Source organism: Xiphias gladius, chromosome 15, assembly GCF_016859285.1.
Source record: "Xiphias gladius isolate SHS-SW01 ecotype Sanya breed wild chromosome 15, ASM1685928v1, whole genome shotgun sequence".
NCBI lineage: Eukaryota > Metazoa > Chordata > Actinopteri > Istiophoriformes > Xiphiidae > Xiphias > Xiphias gladius.
In genome coordinates this window covers 5,417,679-5,436,454 of record NC_053414.1, presented here as the reverse complement: position 1 = coordinate 5,436,454, position 18,776 = coordinate 5,417,679, and the positions used below count along the sequence as shown (strand labels likewise).

At 43.9% G+C, this 18,776-nt stretch overlaps 4 protein-coding genes across 11 annotated transcripts in view; 2 read left to right on the top strand and 2 right to left on the bottom strand.

Moving 5' to 3' along the window:
* Positions 1 to 282: 282 nt before the first annotated feature.
* Positions 283 to 1,111, bottom strand: LOC120800339 (persephin). The gene is made up of 2 exons (XM_040146380.1): positions 1,033 to 1,111; positions 283 to 728 (listed from the first exon to the last, which is right to left on the bottom strand). Exons 1-2 carry the CDS (start codon positions 1,109 to 1,111, stop codon positions 283 to 285), a joined length of 525 nt encoding a protein of 174 aa, XP_040002314.1.
* Positions 1,112 to 8,971: 7,860 nt separating this feature from the next.
* LOC120800553 (transcription factor IIIA-like) lies at positions 8,972 to 10,536 on the bottom strand. The gene has a single exon (XM_040146742.1). It carries the CDS (start codon positions 10,515 to 10,517, stop codon positions 9,432 to 9,434), a length of 1,086 nt encoding a protein of 361 aa, XP_040002676.1. The 5' UTR covers positions 10,518 to 10,536; the 3' UTR covers positions 8,972 to 9,431.
* Positions 10,537 to 10,591: 55 nt separating this feature from the next.
* On the top strand, positions 10,592 to 15,302 carry ccdc130 (coiled-coil domain containing 130). 2 transcript variants are annotated; one of them, XM_040146740.1, is made up of 10 exons: positions 10,592 to 10,705; positions 11,300 to 11,340; positions 11,452 to 11,505; positions 11,600 to 11,682; positions 12,154 to 12,209; positions 12,305 to 12,365; positions 12,562 to 12,704; positions 13,061 to 13,233; positions 13,739 to 13,877; positions 14,486 to 15,302. In XM_040146740.1, the coding sequence occupies exons 2-10, from the start codon at positions 11,338 to 11,340 to the stop codon at positions 14,992 to 14,994; spliced, it is 1,221 nt and encodes a 406-aa protein (XP_040002674.1). In that variant the 5' UTR covers positions 10,592 to 10,705; positions 11,300 to 11,337; the 3' UTR covers positions 14,995 to 15,302. The 2 variants fall into 2 exon arrangements, with proteins under 2 accessions (XP_040002674.1, XP_040002675.1); XM_040146741.1 differs by lacking the exon at positions 10,592 to 10,705 and adding an exon at positions 10,729 to 10,997.
* A 645-nt stretch (positions 15,303 to 15,947) lies between these two features.
* The window catches only part of LOC120800759 (complement C3-like), a 28,997-nt gene continuing 26,168 nt past the window's right edge, over positions 15,948 to 18,776 (top strand). For 3 of the 7 annotated variants that reach the window (XM_040147072.1, XM_040147079.1, XM_040147081.1), the window contains exons 1-3: positions 16,034 to 16,378; positions 17,053 to 17,091; positions 17,500 to 17,689. In XM_040147072.1, coding sequence (XP_040003006.1) covers positions 16,233 to 16,378; positions 17,053 to 17,091; positions 17,500 to 17,689 — 375 coding nt within the window. In that variant the 5' untranslated portion in view covers positions 16,034 to 16,232. Of the gene's footprint in view, positions 16,379 to 17,052; positions 17,092 to 17,499; positions 17,690 to 18,776 lie in introns of all 7 variants that reach the window. The other 4 variants (XM_040147076.1, XM_040147077.1, XM_040147073.1 and 1 more) reach the window with 4 other exon arrangements.

Genomic DNA, 18,776 nt, shown 5'->3' with positions numbered 1-18,776 from the left:
GTCTCAGTCGAAAAAATTTAAATCAACAAAACTGGATTTATGAGGTTTTCACCCAAATAGTGATAGGGAAAATGTTTGCGCTCACTGATTTTGACATTTAACTTCACAAGAATGGGTTTCAGCTTCCTCAGTGGTTTGTCATTCTGGAATGAAGCTCTTCATTTACAGACATTACAAGAGAACCTGCCAGCGAACTTGTCCTCTCAGAATCGCTTTGTCCTCGCATACTATCGCGCACCCATACCCTATCAGCCCCCCCTCAGCCTACATACACTCGGCCGTCTAGCCCACACAGCTACAGCCAGCGGCCGACAGCTTCTCCACCTTGTGCCAGCGGTGCGAGTTGTCGAGGAAGGCCATGTCCTCGTGGTGGGTGGGCCTGCAGCAGGGCGCGTTGTGCCACAGCTCCCCGGGGACCGGGTGGGGGAGCACCCCACTGAGCAGCAGGTTGGTGAGGGTGAGGTCGTGGTTGGAGCGGACCCGGGGGCACGTCCCGCTGCAGTACTTGAAAAGGACTGTCTCGTCCGAGTCGTAGCCTAGCCCGAGGTCCCGAACCTGCAGCAGGATGGAGCGGAGGCCGCACTGGGAGTCTAGAGTCGAGCGGCGTGACCGGACTGGGATCGGGGTGACGATGGGGTTGGGTGATGTCCCGTCTTCTTCAGCTGGATATCCGCTTTTTTTGTCCTCATTTGGAGACGTGTGCGGAGATGCGGTTTCTTGTTTCTGATCTAGAAAAAGGCAGAAAGCGTCACCTCATCTACAAAATGACTGGTAGAAAATCAATAAAATATACTCTTGACTGACAGTGAAGAGCAACTAATTTGAATCACAAATTTCCAGTCCACATTGAAACACCAGTTATTTATACTCTGCCTAGAAAATAATAACCTCTAACAGGCAGAGAATCAAAGTTTAAAGTGATATATATCCAAGTCTAGACATAATATTTAACACATTGCTCTCAAAGCAAGCAAATATTACATTTTAGCCAAAAGGTCATAGGTCACGACCCTCCCTTCTGCCAGCACTTACCGATCAGTGACCTCAGCCAGTGGCCCTCTCCCCTCTGGACGCAAAACAGAATCACCACAAGCTTCAGCAGGGACCTCATTGCTCCTCGTCTGCTCTTCCTCTGCGCCGGTGCTCAGAATGAACCAGACACCTTTGTGTTTGTATGACTGCGAGTGTCTGCGGGTGCAAGTGATGCTGAAGATGCAGGCGAGTCACGACCTCCAATATATAGCCCTGGGAGATTAAGGCGGGTGAAGGGATGAGACGAGGTGTAGGGGGGAGACAGACGCTAACCCGTTACTTGCCAGCAGACTATCCCACTCACCTGAGCCTGACAGGGAGCGTAGGAGGGCAGGCGGGCGCTTGACCCAGAATTTGTCCCGGATTATCTAATTGGTGTAAATCACTGGTTTATTGTTGAGTTTTCTCCCAGATGTTTTTCCAGAGGATGTTGGCCCCTGGCAATATGGATTCCCAGAGGGTTGGGGTTGCTTAAAAGCTGCAAAAGGAGAGGACAATGATGTCACTTTGATGATGCTGAGAAGTATGTGTAACAAATGAATCAGTAGATAGGCAGCTAGACAGACACAGAAGTGGAAAGACGGGCAGGGAGACGGCCAAGAGATACATTTATAGACGGAACTTTATCGGCGCATAAGGAAATGTAAAGGAAGAAGTGCAGCGAAAAGCTTAAAAGAGGCAGGATGAGTCATTGTGGAATGTCTAAAAATAGGCCCCGGTTGTATTCTGCTTTTCTCACTTTCCTTATTATAAACATTACTGCCGAGAATTGATACGGGGAAACAAAAAAAACCAAAAAACTTTGAAAGGTCAAACACAAAAGAAGAAAGGGAGGTTATAATTAGAACACAACAGGGCAGACATTCCACAATGGGTGGCTCGTCTTGAGCTGCACCATAAATTGAGGGATTTCATCAGCAATGTGTGGCTGACATGTAGAATATGTAGAATATGCATTATGTAACCGTTTAGGGCCCTAACAGACAGTCAGAGGAATTTGGAGTTTGCAAGAAAGTGCATATTTGGACTGCGTTTCTGCCATCCAGGTGCAGGTCAGACACCTCACTGCACCTTATTTAGTTACTGATGTTCTTCGGGCTGAAAAGATGACACCAACACAAGTTCATTTGGGAGTTGCCAAACATTTGAAATTTACTCTGGCGCTTCTCTACGTAGGCTTTTTTCACAGAAAACCTTTGTTAATGTTATTAGTAACAGCTATGCTTTATTTATTTTATTTTTTTTAAAACTTTGACAAGAGTTCAAATGAACGATGAGAAAAAGGCCCACCTGACATGAACAAGTTTCTGTCCTGTGAAAACCTCACACCGGGCAGGGAAAAGTGTTTTTCCAGAGGATGTTGGCCCCTGGCAATATGGATTCCCAGAGGGTTGGGGTTGCTTAAAAGCTGCAAAAGGAGAGGACAATGATGTCACTTTGATGATGCTGAGAAGTATGTGTAACAAATGAATCAGTAGATAGGCAGCTAGACAGACACAGAAGTGGAAAGACGGGCAGGGAGACGGCCAAGAGATACATTTATAGACGGAACCTTATCGGCACATAAGGAAATGTAAAGGAAGAAGTGCAGCGAAAAGCTTAAAAGAGGCAGGATGAGTCATTGTGGAATGTCTAAAAATAGGCCCCGGTTGTATTCTGCTTTTCTCACTTTTCTTATTATAAACATTGCTGCCGAGAATTGATACAGGGAAACAAAAAAAACCAAAAAACTTTGAAAGGTCAAACACAAAAGAAGAAAGGGAGGTTATAATTAGAACACAACAGGGCAGACATTCCACAATGGGTGGCTCGTCTTGAGCTGCTCCATAAATTGAGGGATTTCATCAGCAATGTGTGGCTGACATGTAGAATATGTAGAATATGCATTATGTAACCGTTTAGGGCCCTAACAGACAGTCAGAGGAATTTGGAGTTTGCAAGAAAGTGCATATTTGGACTGCGTTTCTGCCATCCAGGTGCAGGTCAGACACCTCACTGCACCTTATTTAGTTACTGATGTTCTTGGGGCTGAAAAGATGACACCAACACAAGTTCATTTCGGAGTTGCCAAACATTTGAAATTTACTCTGGCGCTTCTCTACGTAGGCTTTTTTCACAGAAAACCTTTGTTAATGTTATTAGTAACAGCTATGCTTTATTTATTTTATTTTTTTTAAACTTTGACAAGAGTTCAAATGAATGATGAGAAAAAGGCCCACCTGACATGAACAAGTTTCTGTCCTGTGAAAACCTCACACCGGGCAGGGAAAAGTGTTTTCAGAGAGTCCAGTAGCCATTTCAATGTGTCTGAAAAACGCACTGGTGTGACTGCTGCTGTGAAAGACCAAGGATTATATAATTCTGGAAACCGAGACAGCAACTTGGGATGTATGAGAAAAAAATGTATTGGCACCATTATTTATTTACATTCTTTAAAATATTTATAACTTCTGTAAACATCAAATGAGTCATATACAACATACATAACATACACATCATTCGTCCTGGATCAAATCATTACGTGTTCTGTAGACAAGACAATATACTGAACATTTCTCCATAAACTACATTTATCCTTGTACAGTACGTCCCTACAGTTCATGTTGTCCGAGGTCTAGTCCACTTGAGCCGACACTCTAAGATTTCTTTCACTGTATTTTCCGGCTTATTAAAATTATCCCTAATACATCCAGGAACTCAGGTACAATACAGGGCCACGTTTCGCTGTGCGTTCTTGACTTTCTTTCCAATTAAGGTAGGGCAAGGCGAAGTTTTCTTTGTAGAGCACACTTCATACACAAGGGCAACTCAAAGAGCTTTGCATAATACATTAAAAACAGAAAAAAGAAAGACAAACCGCGTGAAGCGTTAAAGTGCAAATTAAAAGAATGGTTACCTATGTGATTCGACTGATTTGAGTGACTTTTGAAATGATGGCAAAGACGTAACAAAAGCATGAGAAGGTCTCAGTGAAGATTTTAACCCGATTGGATCCTCGGGGAGGTATTTCATCCATCGAAACGATGCCGATTAATATTGTCAGCTGTTAGCCGCGATTGGTTGACTCCAATTTCCTTCCTGACTTTTCAGTCTGTTTTCAAACTGTATTTCACTGGGATTGTCTTTTAAATAATATCAGACGGTTCCTCCAAACTCACAAAGCCAAGTTGCGGTACGGGGCCTAAACAAAAATCCATAGACTCATATTGGACACAGTTATTCCGATTCGCTCATTCCCCCAAAACCTTTTCTTGATACTGGTCTTCTCAGGACAGGAAACGACGGGAGGGAGAGATGCGAATTAACACGCCACAACGGCCCCTGGCGGGACGCAGACCAAGGACTTTGCGGTTTCGTGTCTGACGCTTTAAGCCCCAGACCCTCGGGGTGCCCCGACACCTCTGTGTCTGAGGACATCGCCGTCAATTTGCCAGTTTTAGCCAAGAAGTTCATTTTCAGCTCCTGACCCTCAAATTGATATTGAACTACCCAGTAAAATATCACTAGAAGAGACCATTTTTTGAGAGGAACACAAGCAACGGCAGGGGGAACATAAACGTAGGTAAACAAAGGAATTAAAGCTAAAGAACTGGAGAAAAATAAAGACAAGTGAGTCGAGCAGTTTGTATATTGAAAAATATACATTACAAAGCAGGCAGTAAATACAGTGATCATAACAAAGAACATTACTTTCCCTTGGTTTTTTTTTAATGCCTGACTCCTGGTTTCACTTAGTTATATATAGACAAGAGGAGTGTGTCCAATGAGATTTTAAGTTTATTTATTACTGTTAAACAGCCCAATTTCTCATGTATTATAGCTCTGTTGATATGAATTAGAAAGGAATCAACCCTAGATCTTGAATAATACCGGTCCACGAAATTTACTGCCAGGAATTTCAATAATTCTTTCAAGGATACATTTTTGGGGGACTGCACTAAATTCCTAATTCAAATAAGGAAGTGACAGTGCATTTTTAAGCGAGCTCTTTCTCATTGATAGACCAGTCCACTCGCTTCGTCTGATTCTAACTTGAGCAAATTTGACTTAAAACACTGGCGTTAATTCATGTTTTATTTCAGTGTCTTATTATTTCATTCCTATAGAACTCTAATGATGTAAAATATCTTTTGGACTTTCTGCCCAAAGTTCACCAGCAGTCATCTTACGCCTTCCTCTCTTTTCATCAGAGGAAGGACAATAACTGGACCACACGAGACGTGGTTTTAATTGAGTTTTAAACTTAATGTTCGCCTTAGCACACGCAGAATAGACATGAATGTAGACCTACAGGGAAACCGAGAGTGGTCCAGTGCCCGGCCTGCATGAGAGGAAACCCAGGTGAACAGGCTCCTCATCACCATCACTCAGAGCTTCTTCGCATGGCCTCTCTTCACCTCACGCAAACACTACCCAGGCTGAAGTCAAAACTACACCGTGATAAAACTACGTCTTGGCATGAAAGTTAATTAACTCTTGACCTTGGGAGCAGAGCGTGTTACAAAACAATCTGGACTCAAAGGTCAACGTTTGAGCTTTTTCAGAGCCTTCCGCCCCATTTCATGGTCTTCGTCAGCTAGCGGACCTGGTTCAGGCGTCATCATATGACCTAAGGGCGGTCTGTGAACACCAGAAATACCTTGAATACGTGAAGTTGTGTAAAGCTTGTCTTCATGGCATGTGTGGGATTCAAGACTTAAAACTGGACCCCTCTACGTCGACTGCTGGATCTCTCTTTTTCGAAACACACTAAACCCAACTTAAACCATTGTTACTGTATATTGGGCTGCTCCTAAACGCCACCGCATAGATTACCCTTCTCTTTTCTGGACATGTTGTAAACGTAAGCAGCCCCGCTTGACTCGGCTCTCCTCAGGCAATCGAAACCCCTTCTCACGGAAAGCTCCCATTTCCCGGTAATTTGCACGGAAAACAAGCGCACGAAAGGGCACAGGGCCTGACACATTCCTTCCATCTCTCCGAGAGACGGGCGGATGGAGGCCAAGTGAGAGATGAAAAGACAGAGGGAGAGCAGAGGAGGTGGTGGGAGAAATACAGTGGAGATAGAGCAATCCCTTTGGATTACGGCCCACAGAACCAGTCTGGAATTCGTGGTTGTCAGGAGACAGGAATGGAAAGAACGTGGCATCAATTCCTGTAAAAGAAGCAAAGAGAAAAGAAACAAAATGTTGACAACATTTTATACAGTGGTCAACCTGGTCAGATCCAAACCCACTGTCCGGTACTGTTCAAAAACTAGATACCCATCATTTGAAAAAGCGCCAGCCATTCTAATGCAATAATATACACCACAAGCTTGAAACAGAGTAGGGCACCGTTAGATGTTTGTTTCTTCCACCACTGGAAATTGTCACCTGAGGGCTTAGACGGCCTAAAGACATCTTCTCAGGTCCCGTGTTTCCTAAAATTTCCGATTGCTTCCTCCACCACTAACAACACAAACCTTCTTACACACGGCACGCGCCTCCACGTGAGGGTTTTTCTGTGATCCTGCAAGAAACTACTTGGTGAAATGACCCATTTTTACGCAAGTTAAGAAATGTATGCACCATTTTTATTAGACCTCCTCACATATGAAATCTGCCCGGCATGACCAGTCATCTGCTGGTGGCTCTCTTTAAGAACATTCCGTGTTTTGGGTTTTTTTTTTTCCGACCCAGTTTCTTAACAAGGACCCATGCGGCTTCTCCATCTCCTGGGCCGTTGATGGCTCCCTACATAAACGCCAGCATCATCTGGTTTCCAGTTTTCTTTGAAAAATGTATTTTGTCGAGGCATCATGGATTGTTAAGGGCCCTCCCAGCGCTCTGTCTCCTCTGCATTCCTGCACGTTCCGCACATTTATTTTGTTGTCTCATGAAGCAGACATATACATTAGAGATATATTTCTTTTATGATGTACCGCTTCCTCTGCGTCTACCCCTTCCATCAGAGAAATCCCCCTTAATCCCCGGGGAATTTCACCCACCAGAGCTCCGTTTTAATCCTGACAATTTCTTAATTTAATTAAAACATACGGTATATATCTCATATTTATACCTGCTGTTACTAATCACATAACCTCCATTACAAAAAAAAAAAAAACTATTATGTAGCCTGAAAGGATTTTTTTTTCTTTCTGTTGAAGTACTTAATGATAAGATGTATAAATTCAGTGGTAGCTGCTGTCGAGCAAAGCACAGTTAGTGTGTGTTTCTGTTCACAGACAGACTGCTAAAGCTCAGGTTATGACTCCAGACTGGGCTAAATGTAGCCTGAGTTAATGCCAAAACTGATATGGAGAAGTAAAAATAGAGCAGGAAACACAAAAAAAAATACATATACATGGAAAGGTTAAAGTACGGTAAAACCGTGAGACTTTAGATTAAAATATGCCGGCGCCGTACCTGAAAAGCGGTAGAATAAAAAACATTTTATTCTCAGTGGAAAAACAAAGCCATATAAATGAGACAAGCTAAGTGAAGTTTATGAAAGAAAACTGACAAGACACACAGAAATAGTCCTGTCTGCTTTGTGGCAAAATCACAATCCTGAGTGATGATTTTTAACTGAAATGTTTTCAACTGAAGCAACAGATAAGACTTTTATTACACTGCATTTGCATGTGCTTTTGATTATATTGTTACTGTAAGCTCTGCAGCAGTGTCACCAGGACAAAGCTGAGCATTTGTTCCCCATGACGAGTTTTATCGCTCCCACAGCCATGTAGGAAGGTTTCAAAACAGGAAATGCTTACGGGACATTACACGTTACATTCAGACTGTATGGATACTAATTGGATGAGGTCTGCTGTGCATTCCTGGGTGAGCTGGTCGGACAGTCAGTCCATATAGGGCTCGTCTGAGCCGAGCAGGGCAGGAATGTAGGGAGCAGCCTTCCTGTAACTGGAAATATTCAGAGAGGATTTAGCCTCGGAATCTCAAACGCGCGCAGAGCTGCTCCTGTTTACGCTGTAAATCTGCCGGTCAGGGCTGAGCTGCTCCGCCGTGTGTCGCCGCGGCCAAAGAATCCGCAGGTTTTCATTCCATGTCGCTCTGCGATTTCACCGACGGCACACGCCCCTCCTCCGGCCGAAGATGCGCGAGTCAGCGACATCCAGCCGCAGGCTCCTGGACCACGATGGCGCAAGATTGAGAGACATAAACTACTTGACCAAACGTATGCGGACACACAAACGCAGCAAGTTTGTGATTCCCAAACTGTGGACGTTGACCTGCTGCTACGACAGCCTCTACTCTCTCGGGTTCCAGATTTTGGAACCCGGCTGCAGGGATCTGCGACCATTCAGCCCCAACAGTTGCCGTTCCAGTTCATCCCTAAGGTGTTGGATGGGGTTGAGGTCAGGCTCTCCCCCACCAAACTGGGAAAAAAAAAACCCTTCTTCCCCTTCATGGACCTGGCTTAGTGCACGGAGGCACTGCTATGTTGAAACAACAAAGGGTCTTCCCCAAACGGCTGCCAAAAAGATAGAAAAACACCGGGATTCCAGGTAACCCGGAATTAAGAGGTTTACTGTTTAAAGGGTAACTTTCCTGTCACATTGAAACCGTACATCCATTGTGTCGATAACACAAGACACAAGCAGACCAGTTCCAACAGGGACTGTACCCTTTTATTTACCCTTCTAGGCGACGCATGGGACTGTTCTGACTCCGGCCTTCCGTTACGGGCCTGTCCTTGGTTTGGAAACCACATGTAGGGGAATCCAATTTGGAAGACTATGTTTGAACTTAAATTTGGGAATAGTTTCACGTACGATGTCCTGCAGGTAAAAACAATCACTCAGCAGTTTTATTTTTGCTACAGCGCAATTTTAAGGCTCTTCCCCAGGGTAGTACAGGATACAACATTAGGCCTAACTGATATAAAAGCGCTATAAAAACCATAAATGCTCTTCAGGCACAAAATGCCTTCAATGCATGGTTTCGTTCATGGCAGGTTTTATTAAAACACCATCTTTCTGCAAACTTACATTTTTACAATGAAAGCAAAAAACAAAAACCAAACCTTACGTTTTCTTATCAACTTCTTACAAAATATATTTTTCTTAAACATAAATTACACAAATATAATGGATTTAATGGCTCCAGTAAATTAAATTAAGTCCCAAAAACATGATTTATATGGACAGAAACAATGTAGTCGACACCACCCAGAGGGAGGGAACACCTGGACCTGGTTCCACTCCCGTAGTTAAGATGACCTCTTTATATAAGTGACGATAAAATCAACTCAACTGGCAGTTTGGTCTGTTAGGTTCCAGCCCACGTGTCCACAACGTAGACTTTTAGAAGGTGACCTGACAGTGGTGGAAAACTTTATAAAACACCAAGAAATGATAACACATTATAGATGCTCTTTTCGAGCAGCTGCTGTCCTCACAATACTGTTAAAGGTACAGTCAGGGCATTAGTAAGTTCCTGTGTCCCCACGGCAGGGATGCACAGCAAGGACGTGTCTTGCAGGAGGGACACCAGCTCAACAGGACCAGGGGGATCAGTCTTTTTCTGGGCAGACCCTCTGTGAGATTCTGGCTCCTGGGGCTTTTTGCAGATCACTCTCTTTGTTTCGCTGTAACCGCTTAGCCTGGAAGCGAGAGATCTCTTGGGTTTAGGCTTCTTCAGCTTCCTCCTCTCCGGGTCGTGGACAACGCTGTGACGCTGGAGGCTCTGCCTCATGGCGAAGGTCTTCCCGCAGCCTGCGTGTGCGCAGGTGAAGGGCCGCAGCTCCTCGTGGAAGGAGCTGATGTGACTCTGCAGGTTGAAGGTCGTGGTGAATGACCTGTCACAGCCGTCCCTGGGGCACTTGAAGACGACCCGCATATCGGAGTGGACATGCTGATGCTGCTGCAGGAACCACGAGTCCCTGAACACCTTGTTGCACTGGTCACACTTCAGGAAGATCCTGTGCTGTTCCTTCCTGTGCTTCAGGTGCTCAGTCCAGGTCTTTCCCGTGAAGACGCAGCCCTCCTCCTTGCAGGGGTAACCTCTGTGCACCTTCTCGTGGCGCTTCAGCCTGCTGGGGAAGGCGAACCGCATCTGGCAGCCTTCGAAGGTGCACTGATAGGGAGGCAGCTGGGTGTGCCGCTCGCACATGTGGGACTTGAGCTGCTTGTTCTTCCTGAACTCCAGCCCGCAGCCCTCCATTTTGCAGACGTACTTCTTCTGCTCCTGGGTGTGAACGCGGCCGACGTGTCTGGCCCGGTTCGTGTTGGTGGTGAAGGCCTCCGCGCAGCCGTCCACCGTGCAGCGGAAGGGCTTCGCGCCGCTGTGACTGAGCTCGTGCCTCGCCAGGTGATAGGGGCTGCAGAAGGACTTGGCGCAGCCATCGTGCTCGCACGCGTGCGGCTTCACCCCCGTGTGTTTGCACAAGTGAGCGTCCAGTTTCCACTGTTTGTTATAAACAGCCGAGCAGGCGGGAAACGAGCAGATGTAACGTTTGTGCGGAACCGCTTTAGTTTCCATTTCTGCGGCATTGAGGGAGAAACGACAGCTAATACAGGCGGGAAACGAGCACGTTTCTTGCCCTGACACCGGCACTTCCTACAATCCTCTTCGACGTGACGCCACTTCCGGAACCTGGAAGTGACGTCTTCATTACCCATCGGCCCTCGGTTTGGTTGTTGTTTGCGTGTACAGCTGCAACTACATTTGTAAGTTGATGTTTTGTTTTGTTTTTGTTTTTTTTTAATTTGTCCACGAGAGTGAACATGACAGTCGCGCGTTTCAAATGATAATACAAATAGTTTTATTTCCAGTTGTCATCAAGTTACGTGCCGCACATACGCGCGCGAAGAGGAGGCTAACGTTACACGGCAAACTAGCTGTTGCTAACGTTAGCTAGCGTGTAGCTCCGATGCGTTCCCGTGCCTCGAGTGAACGACACACCAAACTCAATGCAAAAAATATGGCACTTTAACGTTGTCACATACCTCGTAAATTAAGGTGAGCGTTTACTGTAGTTTACGCCTGATTCACCGATCAAAAATAAAAGAGATTGAGACAGCGTCTGTTCGCTATTTGGCCAAAGGGATTTGCTGTTGTCTAACGTTCCGCTACTTATTCGCTTGTTCAACTAAGCTGCCGAAGCCAATGCGGAGCTTGCACTGGCTTCAGCAAGGGGGGGGGCACTGAAGAACAGAGTCTGAATATATAACTGTCTGTTTACATGTAACTTGACTGTTACCGTGTGTTGTCAGTGAAACGACTTCTTTTTTTTTATTATTATTTAAATATGGTGACAACAGCGTGAATCCGTAACCGGTGTGAACACTGAGGCGTCACTATGGTAAGCCACGATCTCTACCTGCGTCTGTCAATATACAAATAATCACAAGGGTATTTGTTTAAATACTCAATTTATACTCTTTAGTAACAAAGTATACTGTTTTCTTGACAGGGTGAGAGGAAAGGAACAAACAAATACTACCCTCCAGATTTTGACCCGGCCAAGGTGCGTACGGTCGCACAGACCACTGTGTGTTTTTTTTAATTCAGATTTTTGTGTGTAGATACCGACTTTCATTTCCACCACTGTTTGTCTTTAGCATGGCTCCCTCAATGGCTACCATAAAACTCACGCTCTCAGGGAGAGGGCGAGGAAACTGTCCCAGGGCATCCTCATCATCAGGTTAGTGCACGAGCACACACACAACTGATGAACTGATGTTGGCTGTAGATTAGACATGTTAGATGATTCGCTTTTGCCATACAGGCGCTTGTCAGATACGTTAGATTCATTAGTTTTTGTAAGTTGTGTTTGATTTAGTCTTCTCCAAAAGACATATTTATAGAAGCAACTGTACCTTTTATGTAGTGTCTTTTATTACCATGAATAAGAGAGGTCACAGGGTGTGATGAAATAAGCAAATCTAGAAGAGACTGATGAATACGAGTGTGCATGTCTTCTGTAGCTAATAAACACGGGGACATATAAAATTACAATTAATTTCCATAATCTTAACTAAGTATTGTAAAATACATAGTGCTGCTCTTAAATGATAACGACCAGAAGAAATGGAACTTTGAATCTTTATCAGAGCTGGTGTTTCGCTGACACCCAACCCTAAGTGCGCGTTTTAACGGTTTGTGTCCCTTTAAGGTTTGAGATGCCCTACAACATCTGGTGCGATGGCTGCAAAAATCACATTGGCATGGGTAAGTCTGGAGGAAAGCACGGCGCATTTTTTTTTTTGGCTCAGTCTCGCACGGCGTCTTTGCGCTTCCATAACCCTGATGTTCGCCTTGCACAGGGGTCCGTTACAATGCTGAGAAGAAGAAAGTGGGGAACTACTACACCACGCCAATCTACAGGTAAACACAGGCAGACTAGGTTGACTGCTGACATGAACGTTACACTCTTCAGCCGTGTGGTGCAATTTACAGCACCCACTTAAACAACAGAAAATCGTAATGAACCTCTCTAACAAAGTGACTTCAAACTTCAGTTAAAATGAAGAATTGAAGATATTTACATTTTTTTTTTTTTTTTTTTGTCTCCATCACCAAGGTTCAGGATGAAGTGCCACCTGTGTGTCAATTACATCGAGATGCAGACAGATCCGGCGACCTGTGACTACGTGATAGTGAGCGGCGCGCGCAGGAAAGAGGAGCGGTGGGACATGGCTGAAAATGAGCAGATCCTCACTACAGGTAAAGGATTCATGTTAGTTGTCAATTAAAAGACAAATAACTTGCTCATTTTACTTCCTTGTACTGTTTCTTGGTGCAAATTAGGACAATGACACAAAACAGCTTTTTCCTTTGATAATGCAGTGTCAACGCGCGGCCCATCTCAAACTGTGAAGATGGCAATATGTACTCACTGTCTTGAGGTTGCAGTTTTTTTGTTGTTTTTTTTTTCTTTTAAGGGTTGATAACATTTTTCACAAGGACACAGTCTGCCTGCCACCTGATTTTTTTTTTTTTTTTTTTTTTTTCTTCTTCCTCCTTTTGCTTGCTTGATCTTTGTTCCTAATCAACTCTCCTCCGTCTCTGTCTCTGCACAGAGCGGACAGAGAAGGAGAAACTGGAGACCGATGCCATGTTCAAGCTGGATCATGGTGGAAAAGACAAGGAGAAGCTTAGAAAGGCTCTGCCCTCGCTGTCGGAGATCCAGGACTACCAGTCCGGCTGGAAGGACGACTTCCAGCTCAACAGCACTCTCCGCAGGAAGTTCAGAGTAAGATATTTACCTCTTTTTTTGTTAATGTGTTACTGCAACCCAGCATACCCATCAGAGGTTATGGGTATATAACTGGTTTAGTGTGGAATTCTCCTTCCAAACTCCAGTTTGCATCAACAGAATTTAAAGTGCTGAATAAAACTTGTGTAAATCTCATACAACACTATCATTTTCTAATGGGTTGTTTTTCTGTAGAGTCTTTATTATTGTATTTCCTGCAGTCTCTGGTCCTGTGTACATTTGGAGTACGGAGAAACAAAAACTACAACTTTTTCATTTTCTGTTTCTGTCTTTCCTGTCATACTGCAAACACCAGTGACACGCAAAACAGTTTCAAAGAAGACAACATGATAAATGTAAAATTACTCCTGGCAACACAAGACAAATTTAAGTAATGCCAGGATCAGATTCCTTGACATATAAATGTTTATGAACGTAGCGTCTTGAGATTGTGTCGCCTTGCGTCACCAGACTGACGACTCTGCTTAAATTGGCGTTGCAGACGGAGAAGAAAGTTCTGGCTGAGCAGGAGGAGAAGGACAATGCAGTGAGGATGAGGACTAACCTGTCCATCCCGCTGCTGCCAGAGAAGGAGGAGGACAAGAAACTGGCAACACTACTCACCTACCAGGCACCCGACTGTAAGCAACAGACACACTGGTCAAACAAGTGTGTGGAGAATTATTCACTATCTCAGTCTAAAAGAATAAAAAAGATCATGGATAAAAAAAAAATTTTTTAAAGATATTTTCCGACTGCGCTTGACCCTGGACCCTACCTGGCTGACAGCAGCACCTCTGTTCATACAATAATTCACCTGAGGCAGATCAGCTTTCTATGGGTGTCACAGGTTACATGCTACAGACTCTTCTGACTGTAAGGGTTTTTGAAAAACCGCATATTGAGGGGAGCCATCCAGAGCAACTTCTAGATGGGCTTGATACAAAATCGAATATCAGCTCGAAAGCTTGTAGTTTACAGCCTGTCTGTGTTATTATAACTGATAGAAATTCTGACAGTGAAAAATTGTTGTAATAAACTACAATTTTCTTTTAAGAAATTAAAAAAAAAAACCCTATAGCTTCACAATAAAAGTATCACTTTCTCTTCGTCCCGTGACCTAGTTTTCCACAAATGATCAAACAATGGCTTAAACATTTAACCACCTTCAGTCTACATGCAAAGTTTGAATTCTCATAATAAGACTTTAAAAATTTCTTCCTCATATTACCCTCCTCTCCTTAAACAGCGTACGAGGACAAGCAGCACAGCAAGCGGAAAGAGATCTCCTCTCGTTCGTGGTTCAACTCCACCTTAGCCACGCCAGGAGGCGCTGCAGGCAGTCTGCTCCATAAGCTGGGCCTGCAGGGGAAGGAAGCAGCGGTGGCCAAAGCCCTCGGCTCCCCGCACAGCCCGCTGATCCGCAGACGACCAGGAGGACTTGGAATCAAAACCGAACGCTGCGCCACCATCACCCGCAGAAAGTCAGACCCTGAAGTCAGCACGTGGGATGGACGGTGTTCAAGGGTCACTCAGACAAAGGGAGGCTCAAATACAGCTGTTAGACCAACACAAGCGGGCCAGGAAGTAGCAGAGACAAAAGACAGTGTTAAAACCACAGAGGAAGTGGATAAAGGACTGATAAAGGCAGAGGACTTTGAGAAAGAGAAGGAGCAGGACAGAAGCTCCAGAAGTGGAGGAGCAGTCACATCCCTGGTGGCAGACTACAGCGACTCAGACTCAGACCATGGACAATGAGGCTGCTCTCTACAGGAGAGTTAAGAAGACAGAAGACAGTTTGTGTCTTTTTAGAGCTGCATCTGCTGTTTCATTATGCTTCTTTTCACTAGTTGATAAGTCTTGTGTAAATCTCCAGCAACACTCATGAGTCTAGTCAACGGTCACGTTCTTTACAAAATGTGTCATGTGACGACAGGGTGACTTCAAAAATGTTCTGTTGGACCCTTCTGCAAACAGGTTAAAATATTTGGTTTTATTTATTTTCTGCTTTCTGGTTGCAAAACTGAGAAAACCTGTAAAATTAAATGTAAAATACTCGTAAATTGTGTTTGTTTGTTTTTTTTAATGTACCTTTTATTTATGGGTATATGACCCTGGAGTCCGTCAGCAGAAAGTGTTCCAACTATCTGCAACATCCAGTGGTGAATGGCAGGTTTTGCATTCAGACCCAGAATCAAAGAACAAGGCTGACATTTCAGAGTTGTTTCAGAAATCATTCAGTAGGTGTGTGTGTGTGTGTGTGTGTGTGTGTGTGTTTTTGTGTTGATGACAGGACAACTCACAGTTAGCAGTGGTACTGCCCTCTAGTTAGCATTATTCTGGATGAAAAATTCAAGAATGACTGGAAAAAAGCAACACACTGATGCAAACTCAGTGGCGGTGAATGTAATGCCACTTTCATGGTAAAATACTCTCCCTTTTTTCCAAAAATATGCGTTAATAACTTTTAATTCATCATATTTATGTATTATTTGTATAGGATCACTTCACTTTGGAAACGATAGAGTAGTTTAGGTCAAATGAGGATGAAAGAACAGTTTTCTAGTATTTCCCTTTCGGAAGAGGGACAGAGTGGGAGTTGATGGGGGTGAAAATTGGCTAAAAACAACCAAAGAGAAAGCTCCAGCCTCTGTGCAAGTTTTATCTGTGAAATTATCTTTTAAACGCTGACCCTCTGCACCCACTGCACAGTGTCTGAAGAGGGGAGGGGGGTTGGGGTCTGCTATAGCAGTTGACCGTCTCTCTGGTGGCCACAGTCCACCGAGATCCCCAGTCCGTCAACATGGGTCAGTGGACGCTCCACAGCGTTTTATTTCTCCTGCTGCTCTGCAAATCCGATGGACAGTCGGACTTTTTAAGGAGGTAACCCTTTTTTACTTCTCCGGTTTCGGCTGACTGGGAGGACAGTTTGTATCTTTGGAATTTTGTTTACTAATGAATCTGTGTTCTTTACAGAATCCACCAGCATAACAGGTATGTGGTGTGTGTGTGTGTGTGTGTGTTTGTGTGTTCTGAGATCATGTACGCCGTTGCAAGCTTTAGTCTCTGACAGTTTAAGTTATTTTTTTCTGAATCTGCCCCCCAGGTTTATATCAACTGAAAAATACTTGGGACTCACTGAGTGAGTAAACAAAGCCGGACTTGCCTCAACAGAAAACCTAAAATAAAAACAGTATAAAAATGAATTTTGAGATGAAAGGTGTTTAATTCATCACTGCATCGGCGAAATGTTGCTTGTAGATTTTTTTCTTTGCAGTATAATGTAATGAAAACTACGATTAAAACAAAAACGAAAAACATTTTCTGCTAGGGGTTTTGCCTGACGGTGCTTTGACGGATGATACTGGTCTCTGGAACTTTTAGACTGAGCCTAATGGTAGCTGCTTTTTGTGCCGTCATCGGCATCTTTAAATTTCACTTTTTTTCAGGGCCTTACACTTTCGTGTCGCTAGTGTTGACCAACGAAGAAATAACATACTGAAACCTCTTTGTACAGTAAAATCCAGAATAATGATGTTTGTTGTTGCTGTAGGATACATGATGGGATACACTGCGTTTGACTGAACAGATTACAAACTACATCAATTCTTGCTTCTTTCCTTTTTTAGTGGATATATCCCTTTTAACTCCCCAGGGCTGTCACTACCCTTTTCTATATGTTACCATACTAAAGCTACTACCACCAGTACCGTGTGTCTCACAATGCCATGTTATAATACCGCACCTTGTTTATTTTGTCCCTGCTTTAGTTTGCAGCGCTGTGTCGTGGCTGAAATTTGTACTGTTTATTTGCAGCAAACAAAAACCAAAGGGCGAAGTAAGTTCTACACCAAGGTACAGTTACCAATCAGATGTCTCTTCCTACAACCATTAATGCAACAGTCAAACCAACGAATTGTTACTAATGAAGTTTTGCTCTCTGTAGCCTCTATTGTAAGGATTAGCAGGTGTTTTTAAAATTCTCGACGTCTTTTTTTGACCTGACACCAAAAATAATGTCACAAAATGTCCGAAGTAGTGCTAGTGGTAGTCTAAGTCGTGGCAGCAGACATGATTGTGCTGTGGATAGAAGTTGTAGCAGTAGCAGTAACATTCGCTGCGGCAGTGCTACTAAACTCAGGAGCTGTAATACCATAGAGCTAAGGGCCGCAGCGAAAGCAGAGTTAGTTGTAACTCCAAAAACGTTTGCAGGTTCCGGAAGTAACATATCCCTCCCCTGCCTCCCGTCGCGTCATCCTGCAGGTTCACCGTCCTGGCTCCGGACCTGCTGAGGACCGACAGCCAGGAGAACATCTACCTGCAGGCCGACGGTCTGACCAATCCCATCGCCGTCTCCATCTCCGTCCGGGACTTCAGTAAGACCAAAACGCTTCTCCAGGACTCTGTCACGCTCAATTCGGAAAATGGCTTCCACGCTCTCAAGGCCATACAGGTGACTCACCAGGTTCAGGGCTTAAGCTATCTAGGTCTAGTTCAAAGAGACACAAGTCTATGTAATTTGTCTTCAGTGACTAACTACACACGTTTGAAAAAAGTGGGGCTTATTTATAACATAATACTGACTTAATAGAGTAAAAAAAACCCCACTCAAACATTTATCAGAGGAACACTGTAATATGTTAGAGGTTATGGTACAAGTCTTTCTTAAAAGGTGGATTTAAAGTGAATCCGTGTTGTTTTTGGAAAATCCCGACTTTCTACCTGATCTGATCCACGTTCTTGAAAATAAAAAGCAATTCTGTCGTGTCTCTCTTTGTCTCACCCGTTTTGGCTTGTTTCTAAAACGTCGTCCAAACCGACATAAACTAAAAAACTACGATGACGGCCAAGGAAAATATCAGCATTTCTACCTCTGAGCTTAGACTGAATTTAGGTAGCCCTACGCCTGGCGAAACAACCTACCTTTAGTGCATCTGTCGGCATCATACTGCTGACAAACTTTGAGTTCAGCATTAAAATACAACATCAAATACAGGAGCGACTTTAGGATCCAGTTTTATTCCACCTATCAATCCAATCTAGACTAGATCAGAACTGAAAATCTCATTCAGTTTTTCTGTCATTCATTCTGATACGAAAATATCTGATATATATATATTTCTTTTTTTTTTTTGATAATAAAAACGAAGGGTTTATTCCTTTGAATTTAGAATGAATGTAGGCGACTCTCATACCAGCAGCCAACTCATCTTTAGGGAAGTATTACTACCGCCTCACAGGGATGCCATGAAGTTTGCGTATAGCTTGACTAAGTCCGAATCCTGCATTCTGATGCAAAGCCAAATCCGGTCTAAAAATTTGGGATCCCGTTTTGTACCGTACATTCACGTGGTCCAGACCAGTATTTACATCAGAACTACTCGGCGTCATGTGGTCTTTCTGTTATTCATGGTAACGACGAGTTTTGTGGAGCAGGTTTCTCGTGTACAGGTAACTTGCAGAAAGGTGACGGTAAACCTGTTAGTTCAATGCACGGTCGATATCATCGGAGGGAAAAAAAGAGAAAAAACTGCCAATGT